The sequence below is a fragment of the Rhinatrema bivittatum genome, chromosome 13, assembly GCF_901001135.1.
Source record: "Rhinatrema bivittatum chromosome 13, aRhiBiv1.1, whole genome shotgun sequence".
NCBI classification, from domain to species: domain Eukaryota; kingdom Metazoa; phylum Chordata; class Amphibia; order Gymnophiona; family Rhinatrematidae; genus Rhinatrema; species Rhinatrema bivittatum.
The window spans coordinates 60,878,810-60,896,201 of NC_042627.1; the positions used below are offsets into that span (position 1 = coordinate 60,878,810).

The 17,392-nt window shown below is 41.5% G+C and overlaps 1 protein-coding gene across 5 annotated transcripts in view; it reads left to right on the forward strand.

Moving 5' to 3' along the window:
* PDE8A (phosphodiesterase 8A) overlaps positions 1-17,392 on the forward strand; it is a 399,353-nt gene that overhangs the window by 347,546 nt on the left and 34,415 nt on the right. For all 5 annotated transcript variants that reach the window (XM_029575868.1, XM_029575867.1, XM_029575869.1 and 2 more), the window contains exons 14-17: positions 2,915-3,079; positions 9,596-9,644; positions 9,749-9,884; positions 12,535-12,733. In XM_029575868.1, coding sequence (XP_029431728.1) covers positions 2,915-3,079; positions 9,596-9,644; positions 9,749-9,884; positions 12,535-12,733 — 549 coding nt within the window. The remainder of the gene's footprint in view (positions 1-2,914; positions 3,080-9,595; positions 9,645-9,748; positions 9,885-12,534; positions 12,734-17,392) is intronic.

Genomic DNA, 17,392 nt, shown 5'->3' on the forward strand with positions numbered 1-17,392 from the left:
AGATTGCCTGCGAGACTCTCCATCTTTGTAATTGTCTGTTAAATATACTGTGTGTGTGTGTGTGTGTAAATAGTGTTATAATTAATAGTACTCCCAGACTCTCACTATAATCAGCCTCTCTCAGACTTATGCAGCAGAGATATCCTCTATATTCCAGGGTGTTATAGTCTTCTCTCCCTAATGTCTCATTGGGGGAATGGGGGGGGAATAATTATTTACAAACCCTTCTTGTAACTCTGTTACACAACAGGATGATTCTACCCAGTTACAGAAGTAGATTGCTCTCGCCATGTTTCAGTAGTAAGCATGTTCCTCTGGATCCCCATTGTAGTTGAGGTAGTTCCCCTGCCCATGCAGCTGGGATTCGCTTCCTGGGATTTGGCTATGGTCTTCTCTCTCAAAGTCTACATAGTATGTGTACTGCTGCAGATCTTTACTGTAGCAATACTTCTGTCAGAAGTGCATTCCCTGTATCTCAGCAATTACAGATTTTTCCTCAAGGTTCTGTAGAATGAAAATGTCTCTGCAACTCAGTTGCCGCAACTTTCCTATCCCTTGCTGCAAGAAATGTAGCCTTTGGGTATCTGAAATATTTCAGATGAGTTTTCTACATTGGCGTTATCTCTGCTTCGAGTTCTTGCATAACTCAATCCTTTCTGGCAAAAGCCAACATAAGTTTCTTAAAGCCTTCCCATGGGGATGGTTATTTATAATGGCAAACTACTACTTCTGTGGCTCCAGATTGAGGAAATTTATATATTCTTCCCAAAAGCTATGTTCTCTCCAATTCAACTGAAGGAAGATGTTGATATCAATGGTGAACTTAAGATGGAACAAGTGAGAAAAGTGTACACTTCTGTCATAACACAAGAGGCATGGTTCATGGTTTCCTTGGTACTGATCTTCCAGAAAAGCCATTGAGAGCCCTTCTGAAATTTGGAAGGCATACTGGATGGAACCTGAGCAATATACTTACCTGCAAAATTTCAGGCTTATCCATGCTGGGAGGGCCTCTAATCTCTACATACAAATAGACATGGCAAAAGCAATAGGTGCTGAGTATGGGTGAAATGCATTTAAAAGGGGGAATAGAACCTCAAGAATGTATTTGTTGCTTTTTAGTAACTAAGTATAATAAAGTTCTGAAGTATATATATCTGTACAGCTTCAATAGTTATTTAAGTACTAGCACAAGTCTTTTAAGTATTACTGCAGTAAAAACAATTAGTGACTTATTCTGTTGCCCAATAGTTCTGGGCCATATAACTCCAAGACGTCAATTTTCAAATGTTTTGGTGCCTAACATTGGACAATAGCAGGTCGATATTCAAAAGCCATTTACACAGATAACTGAAAAGTTATCCGTTTAAATGGTAGAACTGGCATATTAAAAGACTAATGCGCCTAAATTCTAGCCAGATAACTAGTTATCTGGCTAGAATTTAGGAGCAGGTGGAAGGTGTGTCGGGGAGACAGGCGGAAGGTGTGTCGGGGAGGATCAGAATTAGCCACATAAGTTAAGCGGCTAACTCTGATATTCAGAGTTAGCTACTTAAGTTATGTGGCTAACTCTGGTTGTTTCGCTGACCTGTTCTAAAGTTAGCCGGGTATATTCAGTGGCGTGACCTTGCCCCCTAGGCTTCTAAACTGGCTCTTTTGTAAACTTACTAGAGCTGAGTACCTAAATAAAGCTTTCACTAGTCTTCTAAATTTAGTGGGCGGCTACAAGGGCAAAGTAAGGTTGGGCAAAACATTAAGTAATTGGCACTATTTTCAGCTGTAGGCACCTAATTTAGGAGTTTAAATCTGGGTAAATATAGCATGACTAAGTTTAGGGCTCTAAATTTAGGTGAACCTTTAGCAAAAATAGGGCCTAAATTTTAGGGGTCATCTTTTTTGAAAATAATGACTTCAAGCATCTCAATCCAGAAACCTGACATATACCGCTAAATCGCAAACCACTTCTTAAATCAAATAAACCTGTTTTATTATTTCTTTGACCAGCACTTAAATGCTGTTCTTTCAGGAAACACTTACTGATGCTGGAGATGTTGTTAATGGTTTAATAAGAGGTATTTTTCCTTCTGGGTTGTTACCAACCCAATGCTCCAGCTTCATATTAGGGAGTATGCATTTGCTTATGGTGTAATCTTTCAAATGAGTCTTTTTAACTCTTCTCTACTAGCTGATCCCTCAGTAACACCATCTGGTAATGAAGCAGCCTTAAGTAAACACTCTTTTTAATTTATAGAAAATTACTACATTTATTTAGAGGACAAGTTTCAAAGCAATTTCCACAGGTAAAATGGTGTTTTACCTTCAAAAATGAACTCTGTGAAAACTGCCTCCCATCGATGCAGGCCAAATTATGCTACAACACATGTAATATTACCACATTGTATTGATACATTTCCATGGGTGGTCAGGAGAGGTGACACCACATGTAGTTATGGATTTTCAAAACTATATGTATTTTGACTAGAAAAAGCATGCACAAATCTTTGTAGAAATAATTAAAGCAAAACTACCCATTTAATTTTGCTTTGATTATTGGTATGAACCCTGTAGCTGAAAACGGTTTGCCAAGTTTGCACCAATGTAGGCAGGTTTTTTTTATTGTCCTGTTAACTTATTTTGATCCGTTAATTTCTTTCTGCTTCCAACTCAGGTGGAAGCAGGGATAGGATCCTGGTGCCATTAGCCTTCATCTGTAACTATCACTGAGCCATTGGGCCAGCCCTTTATTTAGCTTTTGTAGTATTATACTTCTATTAGATATGAAAGATTACTAAGATTTGCATAATATTTATGATGTAAATTCCTATATCTGAATCAAACAGTATATTTTGTTTATCTTTATTTCCCTTACTTTCAGGACACAATTTGACTTCTGAAACCATCTATTTTAACTTAGGTAATAAATATTATAAATGCTGCACAAGAAAACAGCCCGATGCCTGTTGCAGAAGCTTTAGACAGAGTCCTGGAGATTTTGAGAACCACTGAGCTATACTCTCCACAGCTTGGGACGAAAGATGAAGATCCACATACGAGCAATCTTGTTGGAGGCCTCATGTCAGTAAGTAAACATTTTATATTTATGCAGCCCACTTTCACAGGTCAAGGGGCCTTCTTCAACTACTACAGAGTGAACAAAAATTGCCTGCAGACTCAGATCAGGATTCTCCAGGGGTGGACAGCTAAAGCTGCAAGACCCAAAGGGTTATCCACACAATGGGTGTAATGTAATGTATTTAATATACTGTTAATTGCTTTTACTGAAAACAAAATCCAAAAAAATTTCAGTAGTACAAAAATGGAAGAAAATACAGTCTAGATGATCATGCCCTTGAGTAGCAATTGCAGGAAACTGGAACCTCCTGATGCTCCAAGTGGGTTTCTTGCTTCCCAGAAATCCTTTTGAAAACTGACATTCTTGTATCCCATTTGGCTGGTATAGCAGAATCCTGGAAAATCTTGTATGACCAATGACTGGAATAAAAACCTTCTTGGCACACTGACTGCAAGCTGGCATCCACTCCAAACAGATAGAGTAATTCACTCTCCCAAAAGGAAAACGAAGGCAAACTGTCCTTCCCTTTCCGGGAACCTGGATACAACCCATTCTGCTTCTCCCTAGCTCCTCTTGATGACTTCGTCCCCTAGTGACTCATGGAATCGCCTTTATAGAATTTGGACTAAGGCTCATCCTGTAGGGGATGGATCTGGATTATCACACAAAAAAGTATTTCATATCCCTGGAATCTCCTGATGCTGAAATTTTAAACATTTTAATACATAGTGAGTCCTGGTCTGCTCTACATTTACAGTGCACTCTACAGCCACCTAAGACCACATACAGGTCCATATTCAGCTGCTGATATTCTGGAGTTTCAGAAGGAATTTGACAAAGTCCCTCATGAGTCTCCTCGGGAAATTAAAAATTCATGGAGTAGAAGGGCGAGTTCTATGGTGAATTGATAACTGGTTAATGACCGGAAACAGAGATTAGGATTAAATGGTCAGCTTTCAGTGGAGAAAGGTAACAAGACCAGAGCTGTTTTACATACTCAAATGATCTGGAAAAGGAAGCAGTGAGTGAAGAGATCAAATTTGCAGATGATATAAAATTATTCAAAATTGTTAAAACACAAGCAAATTGTAAGTAATTGCAGAAGGACCTTGTGAGACTAGGAGATTGGGCATCCAAATGGCAGGTTTATTTATTTAAAAATGTGTTAATCGCTTTAAGGATTTAAATAAATTACCCAAAGCAATGAAAATTTAATGTGGATAAGTGCATAATAAGGCACATAAGGAAAAAGTTCCTGATTATAGGTACACAATGCTGAGTTCCATATTAGGAGTCATCACACGGGAAAAGAAATTTGGAGACACTGTAGACAATACATTGGAAGTCCTCATCTTATTGTGCTGAAGTAAAAAAAAAAAAATAGAAAAGGGGTGATCAACTCTGCTCCTCAAGAGCCACAAACAGGCCTGGCTTTGTCTATCCATAATGAATATGCATAAGATATATTTGCATACAATGGAGTTGATGCATACAAATCAATCTCATCCATATTCATTGTTGACATCCTGAAAACCAGACCTGTTTTTGGCTCTTGAGGACTGGAGTTGGTCACTCCTGAAATAGAATATTAGGAAAGGAGTGGAAAATAAAATGGAGAATATCATAAAATCTGTTTCCTGAATATACCCAGATCAGTCCAAACAAGTGGGTTTTGCCTCCCTACCAGCAGATGGAATCAGAGAGAAAAAACTTTGAGGCACTGCTACATAACAGAGAGTACCACCTACAGTCCCTCAGTATTTCTCTGACTCCAGCAGATGGTAAAGGTGGAACCCTGCAGTCTAAGATAGAGAAAGAGAAATTGAAGTAGGAGAATATCGGAGGAAGCTCCCTGAAGTGTTAGGCTCCTTGGTGGACCATCCCTCAGGTTGAGCCGGGGGGGGGGGGGGTTGGGAACCCCTGCCTTGTGCTCGCTTGTATCATGCTCAGGGCCCTGAAAGCCAGGGGACTTGTTCCCTCAGGGCCTCCGAGGCCCCTGTCTGCAAGGCCCCGGAATCAGGGAAGTATTTATTTATTTTAAAACTTTTATATACAGACATTCATTTGCATATCACATCGGTTTACAATTAATGGGAATTAATCAAACAACGTGCTTTAGAAAGGGAAAAATTAAAGTTACATATAACAGGGAGATGAAGGAACAAGATGGGCGGATTAGAGGAAAGAAAGGGTCCAGTGGACTTAAGCAGGGCCAGAGAAAGGAGAAAAGTTCCAAGTGGTATAGTGAAATTGAAAGGTGAAAAGGATCAATGTGTGGAGAGAGACGAAGAAATGGCAGAAATATTAAACAAATACTTCAGTTCAGTATTCACTAAAGAGAACCCTGGAGAAGGACCGTCACTAGTTAACAAGAAACTGGAGGGGAGTGGAGTAGATGTAACTCCGTTTACAGAAGAGAATGTATGGGAAGAGCTAGGAAAAATAAAAGTGCACAAAGCCATGGGACCTGATGAGGTCCATCCCAGGATACTGAGGGAGCTCAGAGATGTACCGGTGGGTCCGCTGAGTGACCTGTTCAACAGATCCCTAGAAACGGGAGTGGTGCTGAGTGATTAGAGAAGAGCGGTGGTGGTCCCGCTTCACAAGAGTGGGAACAGAGAGGAGGCTGGAAACTCCAGGCTGGTTAGCCTCACCTCTGTGGTGGGAAAGGCAATGGAGTCGCTGCTGAAAGAAAGAATAGTGAACTATCTACAGTCTGAAGAATTGCTGGACCAGAGGCAGCATGGATTCACCAGGGGAAGGTCCTGTCAGACAAATCTGATTGACTTTTTTGATTGGTTGACTAGGGAATTAGATAGAGGGCTAGATGTCATCTACTTGGATTTCAGCAAAGCTTTTGATGCGGTCCCGCACAGGAGGCTTGTGAATAAAATGAGAAGCTTAGGAGTGGGTGCCAAGATGGTGGCCTGGATTGCAAACTGGTTGACGGACAGAAGACAATGTGTAATGGTAAATGGAACTTACTCTGAAGAGAGAGCGGTGTTAAACGGAGTGCCGCAAGGTTCAGTGTTGGGACCAGTCCTGTTCACTATCTTTGTGAGTGACATTGCGGACGGGATAGAAGATAAGGTTTGTCTTTTTCCGGATGATACTAAGATCTGCAATAGAGTGGACACGCCGGAAGGAGTGGAGAGAATGAGACGTGGTTTAAAGGAAGCTGGAAGAGTGGTCGAAGATATGGCAGCTGAGATTCAATGACAAGAAGTGCAGAGTCATGCATATGGGGAGTGGAAATCCAAAAGAATTATATTTGATGGGAGGTGAAGGACTGATGTGCATAGAGCAGGAGAGAGACCTTGGGGTGATAGTGTCTAACAATCTGAAGTCGGTGAAACTATGTGATAAGGCGATTAGCTAAAGCCAGAAGAATACTGGGCTGCATAGAGAGAGGAATATCTAGTAAGAGAAAGGAAGTGATGATTCCCTTGTACATGGCCTTGGTGAGGCCCCACCTGAAGTACTGTCTTCAGTTCTGGAGATTGTATCTCCAAAGGGACAGAGACAAGATGGAGGCAGTCCAGAGAAGGGCGACCAAAAAGGTGGATGGTCTTCATAAAATGACTTATGAGGAGAGATTAAAGAACCTAAATATGTACACCCTGGAGGAGAGGATGAGCAGAGGTGATATGATACAGACTTTCAGATACTTGAAAAGTTTTAATGATTCATGGTCAACAACAAACCTTTTACAATGGAAAAAAATCAGTAGAACTAGGGGTCATGATTTGAAGCTCCATGGAGGAAGACTCAGAACCAATGTCAGGAAGTATTTCTTCACGGAGAGGGTGGTGGATGCCTGGAACGCCCTTCCGGAGGAAGTGGTGAAGACTAAAACTGTGAAAGATTTCAAAGCAGCATGGGATAAACACTGTGGATCCATAAAGGCTAGAGGATGGGAATGAAGAGTAGAGCTATGGGGGTGGCTTGCTGGAATGTTAACTACTACCTGGTGATTACTACCCTTATTCAAAAAATCCCTTGCACGGTTAATGCAACCCCAACATTGCTCTCTGCTTCAACGGCAAAGGGAAATGTGGAAAAGAGAATTTGCATTCAGATAACAACCAAAAAGGACTGAACTTCACAATCTGGGTAAACAAATAAGCGTGGGGGTAGCTGCTTATTATGGTGGTTAATACCCTAAACCAATTAAGCCTGATACATCACTTTGAAAGCATATACAGCATTGCTATCTGCTTTAACGGTATGGGGAAGTGAGGAAAACAGGATTTACACTCAGACATCATCCAACAAGTCATCGATCTGTGCAATCTGGGTAAACAAGCATCGGGGTAACTTGCTTGATGAGGCAATTACAACCCTTAACCATAAGCCTTATGCTCACCTTTGATGCAACTCCAACATTACTCTCTGCATCAATGACAGGGGATGGCAGGAAATTTGAATCAAACAGTTACCAACATGAGCTCTGAAGTTGGTGGTTGGTGAAACAGATAAGTATGGGAAAATAAGTGTGGAAGCTTGCTGGGCAGACTAGATGGGCCGATTGGTCTTTTTCTGCTGTCATTTCTATGTACCCATGTGTGTGGTGTCTTGCCTTTGTATCTGTGATTTTAAAGTTTAAAAAAAAAAAAAAAGAAAGAAAGGCAAGCAGCTGGTGACTGAGGGGCGGAAAGTATGGCCATGAGGCAACGAGGGCTGTAGGCCTCAGACAGAAGGTAATTATTGTGCCGGTTGGCATGTGTCCCAGGAGGAGCAGCATTAGCGGCCAGGCCTGTAGCAGAGGAGGTGCGGCAGTGGTTGGTGCTTCCGCGTTTGTTTTCCCGCATGTCTCTGGAGGTGGTGCTGAGGCCGGAGAACAGCGGCCTTTTCCGCCGGTACCTGGCTGATTTTTCCACGCTACGAGAAATGGCACAGCGTGGTTAAGGAAAAAAAAAAGGCACGCACCAGAGCGGCGATTAAGGACGGTGGTGCTTGCAGTCCGCGGGGCGGCCATCGGTGCAGGAGCATATGGTATGGCGCCCAAACCGCACAAAGAAGTGTGCCACGCATGTGGGCTGGAGTCTACATGCTTGAATTTTTGCTCCCTCTGTCCTGGTTGTGATTCAGAAGAGGAGAGTTCTTCAGCAGGGCTGCACTGGCGGAAGCAGATTTCCCACCCTTCAGGGGGAACGTTCTGCCGGCAGCCGAGGGATCCGGAGGGCCCCGCGAGGCGGCTGGATCCGTGAAGGGCCATGGGTAGGAGTCCTTTTTAACTAGGGAACTCAGATTCCCCTCCCCTGTTTTCTCCTGTTGTTCAGGGGGACTCTGATGACAGTCTGGAGCAGGGGATGGATGGCCCTGAGGGATTATTGCCGAAATGTATCCTCTTGATGCATAAAGCCTTACTGGCAAGGAAGGGGGTGAAGGGGAAGCGGGCAAGAGTCTGGCTTCCCATATCTGTGCCGAAGAAACCTAAGAGGGCCGCAGGTGGGTCCGGGGACCTACTGCATCATCTGGGACTGTGTCAGGCAGAGTCAGAGGTGGACTCCAGGGATGGGGAGGGGGGGGGGGGACTCCATGGATGATCCACAGGATGTCCCTTTGGACCACCAGGGATTGGCTCCAGATGCTGACATGACTGTAGCTCCGGGTGTGGACCCAGATGTAGCTAAGGATGACCAGGATTTGGATGAAATATCGAAGGGGGATGATCCTCGAGTTGTCCATTTATTTAAGAAGGTGGAACTATGCCCTCTTTTTCCCCAGGTCTTGGAGGAATTAAGGGTTAAAGTGACTCAGGAGGAGTCGGCTAGCGAGGGGGTGAGTCCGTTCCTGGATGGCCCACCCGAGTGCCTTTCCCTTACCTAAGAAGATCAGGAAGTTGGGAGGCTATATCCACTGATGGAGGAGACTCTGGAGATACTACGGGTACCAATGGTGGATGCTGCAGTGTCGGTGATCACTTAAAAGATGACCATCCTGGTGGCGGGGGCTGCCGTTTTGAAGGATGTGCAGGACCGCAAGTTAGAGATATATCTAAAGCGGATGTTTGAGGTCCCCGTGCTGAGCCTTTGGGTCGCCGTTTGTGCCAGCTTGAAGCAGAGGGCTGTCTGCGTGAGGTGCAGAAAGCACAGGATCTACCTATTTTTGTTGCCCTTCTCTGAGCTTTTGTAACTATCCTTTCTGAGATGGAGTAACCAAAATTGCACGCAATATTCAGCCAAGGTGTGGATGCACTATGGATTGATACAGAGGCAATATATTTTCCATTTTATTCTCTGTTCTTATCTGAATAATTTCTATTTGAGTTTTTTGGTCACCACACAGCTGAGGATTTCAATGTACTGTCCACAGTGTCTCCTAGATCCTTTTCTTGGGTGGTTAGTCCTTTTGCAGAACCCATCATTGTGTATCTAAGAGTAGTTATTTTTCCCAATGGTGCATCACTTTGCACTTGTCCATGTTATAATGGAAAAACCTATGTACACTGAAGTTTGTATTTGAAACAGAAAGTAATGTACTAATTCTATTTTCGGTAACTTTTTTTTTCTTAAACAGGATGGTTTGCGAAGATTATCAGGCAATGAATATATATTTTCATCAAAACGTAAGTTCTTATTTTGCAGAGATATTAATTATTTTATTGAGAAAAAAATAGGCTTTGTAGCAAAATACCATAAACATGTTAAATTTATTTTTGCTTTTCAACAGAGGCCCATCCTATTTCCAGTCATTTAATTTCTTCAATCTCCCTTACTGACTTCCCACCATGCATAATGCAGGCAATGGAAAATGAAGAACACTGGGAATTTGATATATTTGAACTGGAGGCTGCAACCCATAAAAGGTTAGTTTGCCAAAATGGTATCAGAATTCCATTCCTGAAACAGACTTCTTTTGAAAGGCAGAGAACTGTTTTTGGTTACTTCCACTGTGCTTTGATTAAATATACTTTGATAAATGTCTTACTAGGAAAATCTGCCAAATGTTATTAAATGCTGCTGATCACAACTGAGTACTCTCCTTAATCTTCTGCCAATTTAAATCTGTGAATCCACCAGCTTTTATATCCTTGCCTTTTCCCCTTTCATGGTTTAAAATTTTACATATACTAAATATGAAAGGAGTTAATACATTGTAATGCTTATCCATTTGCTTTGAGTTAATCTCTTTTACCTTAAGAGGCTTTCAGTGTGTGAATTTACACTGGTGTGCCTAGCAGTCTGTAAAGTAAAGCAAAGCAATTGTCAAAGTGCAAAAGGACTCTGAGCAGCTTATGGCCTTTTGTAAATGAAGCTTTTTGCCTTGTTTCAAGCCTGAAAGCACTATGTGCCATTGTGCCCATGTATTATGAAATTAGCCATGAAGTCATGGGCTCTTTCAAATCTTTGTAGACTCTGGACAGATAGACTAGAACATAGTTCATTAAGCTTTATAGCCTGTTGTAGAAGTTCCCTGGAGAGGAGTTGAGTGATGCAATCTCTACCTTTTTCCAAAGGGACTGAAAGGACAAACACTTCATTAGACTCTGCAAGACACTGGAAAATCTGCAGCCTAAAGAAATACATGCATTATTTCCACTTTTTTCTTTGGTAGTTCTAGCTATTTTTATTACTAGATCCCCTTGGAGGGAAGTTCAAGATTTGCATTCTTTACAAAGGGAATACTTAAATTAGCTTTACCACCACTACTGTTACAGCACTAGTAGACATAGGTGGCACATACTTCAAACAAGCAGAAATATCCATGTATACTTGTCTTTAGGGGCTTTCATTTTCAGTTTTTATTTTATTTCTTCTGGGAATTTTAGTGTTTATTACAATAAGAACAAAAATTGGAGAAATCAATAGAAAAATATGACATCAATTTCCAGGTAAATATTTTTGTTCTTGTATTACACTGATAAATTCCCAGGAAAATTAAAAAAAAACAAAAACTGAAAAGGAAGGTCCCTTATGACTTAGTGTAGCTAGAGATAGAGAGGGGACAACTATAAGAGTTAAAATTGCAAGCTAAGTCAGTGCTAACTTCATTATGAAAATGCCCTTCGTTTATAAAAAAATTCTGATTTCAGATTCTGTGTAGTATCATCCTTCAGAAACCTCCCCATGTACAATTTTGTCTTAATTGGTTAAAATACAGTTTGAAAATAGGGCCTCATGTACTGGGCTTCAAGAGAGAAAAAGACAATGGCTGGCTCTCTTGTAATATCTGAAGCCCCAGTCCCGCACATTCTGTATCCGTTTGAGGTTGGTTAGAGAGGAGTGATAAATGTAAAAATATATGTATTTCAGGGCTTATTTACTAAACTGCAATAACTTAGGGCTGGAACGATTGAGGATTGCTCCTACCTGGAAGGGGCATGGAGGAACCACTTCTATAGGGAGTCCAGGGATTGAGGCGAGTGGCATAATTAGGGATATTAGATGAGAACAGGATTTAGGACAGGGCTAAATATTTTGGGGTAGATTTTCATAGGTGTGTGTGTGCATCCATGTGCACATGTTTCCCGGCGCGCACACATGGATGCGCGCATGTTATAAAATCATTGGGCCGCGCGCATATGCATGCCAGATTTTGTAATTTGTGCACAATGCGCTCAAGGTGAGGGTAACGTTTGCAAATTCGTGCAGTGATGCATCTTGGCCTTCACCGGTTCCCTCCCAGTCTGCTCCAATTAAGGAGTGGACTGGCAGGAAACTTCCCTATCCCCTACCCTAACCTCCCTTCCCCTCTCCTCCCCACCCCCTAAACCGTCTCTCCTACCTTTGTTTTTTCTTGTTTTATTGCTTACTGCTCCAACGGAGCAGTAGCAACTTGCATGCGCCAAGATTCCCTTCCCCGGTATAGCAGCAAATGGCCGCTGTACCGGCCACCTCCAGCCCCGCCCCTCCCCGCCCCCCTGACCACCCCTTTATCTGGGCCCAACCCTTCGGTGTGTAACAGAGGTTACGCGCATATCCGAGCCCCTTTGAAGATGCGCGTGCAAGGCTTGGCCACACACACAACTCACATTTTTAACGCGCGCGACTTTCTTAAAATCTTCCCGTTGATGTATGCTAGGAAGCTTGCCAGTGAGGTGGGGGAGCTGGAATGCTCTGCTTGTGGAGGGTGGGTTGGCTACTCAGGACTTACTACAGCTTTAAGGAGTGAGATGTTGGCACCGGGAACACATTGTTTTCTACCATGGCAATGTGGCTTGCACTCCATGTGGCCATAACTAGAAACTGTCAGGTACCACAGTTTAGTGAAACCCCTGAGATCCAACTTCTATGGAAATGGCATGTTAAAGCATTACTTTAATGCAGCTTATTAAATAGCCCCTTTGTTTAATGTTTGAGGTATAAACTTGTATTGGATTTATTATTGATTTTCAATATTTTATAAGAATATTGATTATGAATAATCTCTACAAACAATTATCAGAATACTTAGTGTCACTTTCCTATTTGTTCCTTTTCTAATAACTGAACATTTTAATGTTTTCTTCTCTGCAGGACTTTGGTTTATCTTGGTCTCAAAATATTTGCACGATTTGGAGTTTGTGAATTCCTGAATTGTTCTGAGTCGACGCTCAAATCTTGGCTGCACATTATTGAAAGTAACTATCATTCAACCAACTCATATCATAATTCCACTCATTCTGCGGATGTGTTACATGCCACTGCCTATTTCCTTTGCAAAGAAAGGGTAAAGGTAAGTTACCTTAGGTTATAATTAGATATTTTATAACTCCAGGTGCTAATATTGGTATATTAACTGAAAAAATGGATGTAAAATTTTATTTCTATAAATGTCACAGAGATTGGCCCCAATGTAGCAAATCCAAAATATCAAAATACTTCAGTTTCATAGACCTGTTTGGTGCAGGTTAAATATTTATTTTTTGAATACTTAATAACAGCTTTCCTGGTCCTTATTAAAAGACGGCCCAAAGCATGGTACAACTGCAATACAATTTACAGTAGGTTTAACAAAGCCCAATGAGACAAGTAAGAGACTAAGGGGTTGATTTTAAAAGAACCGCGTGGGCGTCCATGTTCCCAGTGCGCGCGCAAGGATGTGGCTGTTTATAACATTGCACGCATGTTATAAATCGGTTCCCATGCGTGCATGTGCGGGCAGGTCAGGACTCACGGGCGCAGGGGTGGGGGAATTTTATAAACTATAAATAGCGACACGATCTGCCGGTTCCCAGTTTCCTCCAAGTCCGCTCCAGTGTAAATATGAAAAGATTTAAATTGAATTAAGCCTTAATATTAAAGTTTATAAGAACATAAATGCCCTGCTGAATCAGACCAAGGTCCATAGAGCCCAGCCTCCTGCTTCCAACATTTCAGAAATCACTTAGCATTCTCCAAATGATATCGGACCTACAGACTAAAACTCATGCTAACATTGTTTTAGTATACACTTGCTACAAATTGTAATGTGTATGAACCCATAAAGTATCTCCACTCTATATCCACCTGATCACTATAGGTAAACTGCGAGCAAAGATGGAACAGATTAAAAAAAAAAAAAAGTAAGTTTAAAAATAGTAGTAATTTTTATGATGAACTAAAGTGGACCAATGATTAAAACTGGTACCTGTACGAGCTATAGAGGTGAAAAGCCATTAAATAACCTCAGTGTGGGTAAATGATGGTCCTCATATTATAAATTTCATTTATACTACATTGACATAGTGTGGCACTTACAATAACAGCTGAATATTAAATGCTCATTTTTGGACAGATATAACCATTTCAATCTGAGTTACATTCAGATACAATAGGTATTTCCCTTCCCCAGAAGGCTTACAATCTAAGTTTTGTACCTGAGACAGTGGACAATGAAGTGACTCACCCAGCGTCACAAGGAATGTCAGTGAGAGAAGATGGATTTAAACCTTGACTTCCCTTGTACTCAGCCCACTAGTGTAATCCCCTGGCTACTCCCAGGTGTCAAGACAAACCAGGGCTATGATCTTTTAAGAGGGTTTGGGAAGTGGTGGAGGCACTAACTTTTCAGAGCAAGGGAATTACAGGGTAGGGGCCTTGCAGTAGAGAAGTCTGACTTTTCAGATGTGTTTGCTCCAGCTACATAGTTTATTCATCTCTATATCTTTTCCAAGACCAAACATTTGAGGAAAGCAGACCAAACTGTGGATGCACAAGACCTGCACTGGAAAGCTCCCCTACTCCCCCCTCCAGAGGAGCAAGCAGGCAAAGCCATGCACCCCATGGATGACTGACCCAAATCCTCACATGCCTTGAGAAGGATGGAGCCTTGGCCAGCCCAGAAGATCCATCCCATATGCACCTGGGAGGAATCTGACTCCCTTGTATGGCGCTTGCATCTAAATATTCCCCTTCAATAAGGAGGGAATGGCATGATGATACAGTTCAAAAGGGCCTCAAAAAATGGCCAGATTCAGATAAGTATGGTTGACATCGAAGAAGCCATGTATGACGTGACTCTGCTGTTCATGCTGAAGTCTCAAAATTAGCTGCAGGGATATTTGGATAGACTAAACTACAGAAGTGTCCATCCCATACCCCAGTGAAAAATATTCCAACCACCAACACCACTATATGCCCTGAAGCTATTCCCACCTATTCAATGGCATCTGCTCCATGCCATGCAGGAGCCACTGTCTCAAAGGGCCATTGACCAGAGGCAGAAAGGCTGGAGTAGGGTGTTGAAACAGAAGTGGGAAGAGGCTAGTTTCTTCCTAGTTTCTACTTTATGCCTTCTGCGAGATATATGGCTGAACTGCTGCAGCCTTGTCTCTACTGCAACACCTGTCTTGCAATAGGAACACATGCAGTACAGCATTTTTGAACAAGCATGGTCTTAGGCCCATTCCCCAAGTTCCAATCTTTCTTTACAATAATTACACCTTGTACACTGTGCAGTGTACAGCAGGGTTTGAAGAATATTTGTCATTAGTGCAGCTATTGCATGAAAATAATTGTTCTTGTCTAAATAAATGTGGAATTTATTTGGAAATGTTCGTGTGTGTGTGTTGCTGTCTCTTTCTCTCCTGCTCTGAAAATCGCTCCCCTGTTCTCTACTCCATACCTTGTACAATATTTCCTGTTCCAACACCACCCCCTTCTCCATCAGTATCTCACAAAGCATCCTGTTAGCTGAGCTCTTTAAATAGCATGAGTTAAAAATTAATACCTGATCCAAGGCAAGTGTTACAATTTTGGCCTTAGTAGACACATGCTAAATAGCATGTGGAAGATCACATGCCACAGTATTTTCACATGCCTGCTAAATTCTAATTAGCATCTGATGTTTCTTTATTATCCTGTACATACACATTAATTTTAGCATGATGTTCCACAATACGTGTAATTTTAGCTGCATTTAGGGAAGGTGATCCTGGGGTGTTTTGGACAGGATTGGAAAATAGCACCCAATTATTATGAGGTCAATATTCAAAGGATTTGTTCAGCTAACATTTGGAGTTAGCTGGACAAAACCCGAGATTTGCATATTTCCCCCAGCTTTCTGACTAAATTTTTGTTCCGACAACTCATTTCCTGCACAAAATTTAGCCAGATAAAAATAGGTTGTGCATGACTAAACTTTCAGCACTGGTCAAATAAAGTTATACAGATAATTCAGGTCAACTAAATAGCTGTCTTAAAGTTATCCAGATAACCAGATCCCTCACCTCCTCCTGTCCAAGATATTTTAAAAAATGTAGTATGGGCTGAGTAGTCCCAATTCACCCCCTTTCCATCCCCCAGTACCTTAGAAAAGCCTTGCTACAAATATAAATTTCCAGTATCCCCTCCTACCCAAACCCCTAAATCCCCAAAAGTTCCCTGAAAGCCCAGCGGAAGGAGAAGAGCCTCTTTCCTCATCTTGTTGTGCTGAATGCTACGTGCAGGGGCAGCTCAAGGTAATCTGCCTAATGTCATGGATGTTGTTCTCCGCCCCCCCCCCCCCCCCCCCCCCCCCCAAGTCATGGTTCAGGTCATATCATCAAGAGAGCCAAGTTGGGGGTTCCTCTTGGAGTCTGGCCCTTTCAATGATTTGAAATGCTGCAGAATGGGGAAACTAGGGTCAGAGTTCCCAGAGAAGTGGCAGATAGTGTCAGTGGTAATATTACTAGGAAGATGGAAGTCCTGCCATACTCACAGGACCCCTACAATCTGCCTTCCACATTTCCCTAGCATTTGCCCCTGGAGAAGTGGGAGATGGATGAATAGTGCGGGTCTGTGTGGCAGACTCTTCAGGTTGGTACAAGGGTATTAGGCACCCTAGGCAAACTTTACAGCATTGTGCCCCCTCCTTCCAAGCCCTTACCACACACAATTAAAATTGTGCATTTAAAATAGATTTTACATGAAAAAGAACATTTATAGTCTCCTGAGGTAAAAATATCATACCAACATTTATATTACTTTTGCATGCAGTGCTGGGATGCCAGCCAAAATCTCTGCAAAAAAAAAAGACCCTTGGAACGCACATGATATTAGGCTTATTTATGGAACTTCATTTTCAGTTTTTATTTCATTTTGCCTAAGAATTTCAATGCGACGATAAAAAATAGACTCGGTGGAAAAAATTACTTTGTTATAACACACAGGAAAAAAATTGGTAAGTCATTTTTCCACCGTGTTTTTTTTCACATTGAAATCTCCAGGAAAAATAAAATAAAAAACAAAAACAAAAAGGTCCCTAGACATATTATAAAGTGTGTTCTATGTAGGTTTGGCCCTCAGAAAGCCATGAGTAAATTGAATTAAAAGTACAATAAAGTAAGCCATATGAAAACAGCACTAACTTCCAGCACTCAAATAGTATCTATGAAAAGGCAAAACTGCAAATTACACCAGGCCCTAAAACACCAATATACTGCCTTTTAGGAAAACAGAATACCTCAGTCACACATGCAGAACACAAATGAGCCCTCACAAAATAAAGTGACCATAAAGTATGTGCAGAAACGTGCAGACAAAAACTGAACTGGAAACTGTTAGACTCTGTGTGCAGTGAAACAATGAAAAAAACCAAAAACTGCATATTTGTCATAAAGCAATAATAAAATAAAAAAATATAATACATCAATCATAATACGAAAACCATACTAATAAGATAAAAATGTCAAAACAGATGACAAACAAGAGCATCATTCAATAATTAAACACCAGAAAACTTTTTTAAAGTTATCAAAAACCATAAAATATTTCAAAACAATAGACACTTCAAATAACACCCACAAATTAAAACTTAAAGAAATTATCTGCTCTCCATACCTGGGATCTTTTGATTTCCAGTCACCCTGAGACTGTCGTGGACTGGGGGAAAGGCACCACACAAACTTTATCCTCTCTGTCCCTTAAAAAAAAA